The sequence below is a fragment of the Asparagus officinalis genome, chromosome 4, assembly GCF_001876935.1.
Source record: "Asparagus officinalis chromosome 4, Aspof.V1, whole genome shotgun sequence".
Lineage (NCBI taxonomy): Eukaryota > Viridiplantae > Streptophyta > Magnoliopsida > Asparagales > Asparagaceae > Asparagus > Asparagus officinalis.
This window is the reverse complement of record NC_033797.1, coordinates 45434245-45438567: the sequence shown is the minus strand read 5'-3', so window position 1 is coordinate 45438567 and position 4323 is coordinate 45434245. Positions and strand designations below refer to the sequence as shown.

General features: G+C 34.6%; 1 protein-coding gene across 1 annotated transcript; it reads left to right on the top strand.

Moving 5' to 3' along the window:
• On the top strand, positions 622-3273 carry LOC109838616. The gene is made up of 3 exons (XM_020407045.1): positions 622-850; positions 2873-3025; positions 3119-3273. Exons 1-3 carry the CDS (start codon positions 622-624, stop codon positions 3271-3273), a joined length of 537 nt encoding a protein of 178 aa, XP_020262634.1.

Genomic DNA, 4323 nt, shown 5'->3' with positions numbered 1-4323 from the left:
ACTCATGATTAAGTGATGCTACTAATGAAATGACATAATCATATATATGTTGTCATGAGTAATTTGAGGTTTATTGATTATAAAATATTTAAGAATCACCCAAAGGTTGATTGATAAATTTTATAATCTGTAAACATGACTGTGGTTAATTAAAATATATTTGATTAGATATGTTTAGAATATCCAAAGATAGTAAGCATATCTAATTGGTGTATATATAATTGTCAACTATATGAAATAAAACTGAGCATCAATTATGTTTATTGTTGTACATTGATGGGTCACCCAAAGGAAAACTTCGATGTACGTTTATTATTAATTTGACTGCTATTTAAATATGTATTATGTGTTTAAGTTTAAATTTATGACTCAAAGCATTATTCTATATATTTGCAGCACCTATTTCTCTCCATTCGCAAGCCTCGTCTATTGCAAAAGTTCAATGGGCTTAATTTTCATGAATGGAGTGAACAAGTTCAGTTTCACCTAGGTGTTCTGGATCTTTATTCAACACTCCTATATGACAAGCCTGCTGCTATTACTAATTCTAACAATGACGATGAAAGGTTTTTTCATATTGCTTGGGAAAAATAAAATAGACTTAGCTTAATGTTCATGCGGATGACGATAGCAAACAACATTAAGTCCATAATTCCTAAGACTGATAAAGCAAAGGAATTTATGAAATTTGTGGAAGATCTCTCGCAATCTGACTCTGCTGATAGGTCAATTGCAGGGACATTAATGGGTACGCTGACCACTATAAAATTCGATGGTTCTCATACCATGCATGAGCATGTCACTGAAATGACAAACACAGTAGCAAAATTTGAGATCTATGGGAATGGAAGTGAGTGAAAGTTTCCTTGTGCAGTTTATCATAAACTCCTTACCTTCTGAGTATGGTCCATTCTAAATAAACTACAATACTATAAAAGATAAGTGGAATGTGACTGAATTGCAAAGTATGCGCATTCAAGAGGAAGCAAGGCTTAAGAAACAAGGCTTAAGAAACAAGGAACTCACTCAATTAATCTCATGGGTCATCAAGGAGCTGGAAAGAAACTAGGAAAGTATAATGGAAAGGGCAAGAAAAGAGCACTGAAAGATAATATATCGCCTGTTCAAATCTACAAAAGGGAACGAAAGAACGATAAGTGTCATTTCTGCAAGAAGCCTGGACACTATCAGAAAGATTGCCTAAAATGTAAGGCATGATTCGAAAAGAAAGGTAAACCTCTTGCTTTTGTATGTTTCGAATCAAATCTAACATAAGTTCCTTATAATACTTGGTGGATTGATTCTGGCTCTACCACTCATGTTTTAAATACGATGCAGGGATTCCTTATGACCCAAACAATAAATCCAAATGAAAATTTCATCTTCATGGGAAATCGAGTCAAAGCTCCAGTTGAGGCCATTGGGACCTACCGCTTGTTTTTGGACACTGGACATCATTTAGATCTTTTTCAAACCCTTTATGTTCCTATTGTTTCTTGCAACTTAGTTTCTTTGTCTAAACTTGATGTCGCTGGATACTCTTTTAAATTTGGAAATGGTTGTTTCAGTTTGTTTAAGCAGAGTCATCTTTTTGGTTCTAGTGTTCTCTCTGATGGTTTATACAAATTAAAGCTTGATAATCTTTTTGCTAAAACTTTGTTAACCTTGCATCATAATATTGGAACTAAACGAAGTTTAGTGGATGAAAGTTCATCTTATTTGTGGCATAAACATTTGGGACATATTTCCAAAAAAAGAATACAAAGATTGGTAAAGAATGAAATCCTTCCGAATTTGGATTTTACCGATCTTGGTATTTGTATAGATTGTATTAAAGGAAAACATACAAATCATACAATTAAGAAAGCTGCCACAAGAAGCACTCAACTCCTTGAAATTATACACACCGATATATGTGGACCTTTTAATGTTCCATCCTTAAATAAAGAAAAATATTTTATCACATTTATTAATGATTTTTCATGTTATGGCTACGTCTATTTGTTACATGAAAAATCTCAATCAGTAGATGCCCTAGAGGTATTTATTAATGAGGTTGAAAGACAATTAGACAAAAGGGTGAAAATTGTAAGATTTGATAGAGGTGGTGAATTTTATGGAAAATATAACAAAATGGGACAATGTCCTAGTCCATTTGCTAAATTTCTTGAAAAACGTGGCATATGCGCTTAGTACACTATGCCAGGTACACCGTAACAAAATGGTGTTGCAGAAAGGCGTAATCGTACACTAATGGACATGGTTAGGAGTATATTGAGTTATTCTTCTTTACCCTTATCATTGTGGATGTATGCTTTAAAAATCCCAATGTATTTATTAAACATGGTTCCTAATAAGGCAGTTCCAAAGACTCCTTTCGAACTATGGACGGGAAGGAAACCCAGCTTGAGACACCTTCATATTTAGGGTTTTCCTACGAAAATACGAATTTATAATCCATATGAAAAGAAATTGGACTCTAGAACAACAAGTGGTTTCTTCATTGGTTATCCAGAAAAATCTAAAGGATATAGATTTTATTATTCTAGCCATAGCACGAAAATTGTTGAAACTGGAAACGCCAGGTTCATTAAAAATGGTGATATTAGTGGGAGTATGGAACCACGTAAAGTGGAAATTCAAGAAGTTAGAATGAACGTTCCTTTACCTTTAACTTCTTCTCAAGTTGTTGTTCCTACAGTTGTTGAACAGTTTAACGACTTTCAGGAACAACAAATAAATGATCAAACACTCAAGAAGACGTTGTTACCAATGAATCTGCAATAGATATACCCCATGAAGAAGTAGCATTAAGAAGGTCTCAAAGATAAAAAAACTGCTATTTCTGATGATTATGTGGTTTATCTACAAGAGTCAGAACATGACTTTGGAATTGATGAAGATCCGGTTTCATTTTCACAGGCCATGAAAAGTCACAATTCTGATAAATGGTTTGATGCCATGAAAGATGAGTTGAAATCAATAGAGCATAATAAAGTTTGGGACCTTGTAGAATTGCCTAAAGGTTGTAAAAGAGTTGGGTGTAAATGGGTCTTTAAGACCAAACACGACTCAAATGGCAATATCGAATGATACAATGCTAGACTTGTTGCCAAAGGTTTTACTCAGAAGGATGATATTGACTATAAAGAAACATTTGCTTCTGTTTCGAAAAAGGATTTATTTAGAATTGTTATGGCTATGGTGGCTCATTATGACTTAGAGCTACATCAAATGGATGTGAACCGCTTTTCTAAATGGAAATTTAGATGAAGAAGTTTACATGGACCAACCCGAGGGTTTTTCAGTTGAAGGAAAGGAACACATGGTGTGTAAGCTTAAAAGGTCAATATACAGACTCAAAGAAGCTTCCCGACAATGGTATCTTAAGTTTAATGATACCATCACATCTTTTGTATTTAAAGAAAACATCGTTGATCGATGTATATATCTAAAGATCAGTGGGAGCAAATTATATTTCTGATTCTGTATGTTGATGATATCTTGCTTGCTACTAATGATCTTAGCTTGTTACACGAGACTAAAAAATTTCTCTCTAAGAACTTCAAAATGAAAGATATGGATGAGGCATCCTATGTGATTGGAATTAAAATATTCTGTGACAGATCACAAGGATTGTTAGGGTTGTCTTAAAAATCATATATTAATAAAGTTCTAGAGAGGTTCAAGATGGATAAATGCTCTGTATCTGTAGTTCTAATTCAGAAAGGGGATAAATTCAGTCTTATGTAATGTTCAAAGAATGAATTGGAACACAAACAAATGGATCAAATTCCTTATGCATCCATCGTTGGGAGCTTGATGTATGCTCAGGTTTGTACAATACCTGACATTAATTTTACTGTCGGAATGCTGGGTAGATATCAAAGTAATCCAGGATTGGATTATTGGAAAGTTGCAAAGAAGGTATTGAGATACTTGCAAGGAACAAAGGATCATATGCTCACTTATAGGAGATCTGATCACCTTGAGGTGATTGGATATTCAGATTCAGATTTTGCTGGGTGTTTGGATACTAGAAAATCCACATTTGGCTATCTATTTCTTTTAGCTGGAGGAGCGATCTCATGGAAAAGTGCGAAGCAGTCCGTCATTGCTGCATCGACTATGGAGGCTGAGTTCGTGGCATGCTTTGAGGCCACTGTTCATGGATTATGGTTGCTGCATCGACTATGGAGGCTGAGTTCGTGGCATGCTTTGAGGCCACTGTTCATGGATTATGGCTGCAGAATTTTATTTCAGGACTTGGAGTTGTTGACAGTATTGCCAAGTCGCTGAAAATTTATTGCGATAATGCTGCAG

Excerpts from the sequence above, each read along its gene's own strand:
- LOC109838616 (XM_020407045.1), top strand. The coding sequence starts at position 622 with ATGACGATAGCAAACAACATTAAGTCCATAATTCCTAAGACTGATAAA. Across the intron at positions 851-2,872 it reads TGAGATCTATGGGAATGGAA|AGTCAGAACATGACTTTGGA; the intron begins GTGAGTGAAAGT and ends TTTATCTACAAG. Across the intron at positions 3,026-3,118 it reads CCTTGTAGAATTGCCTAAAG|GTTTTACTCAGAAGGATGAT; the intron begins GTTGTAAAAGAG and ends TTGTTGCCAAAG.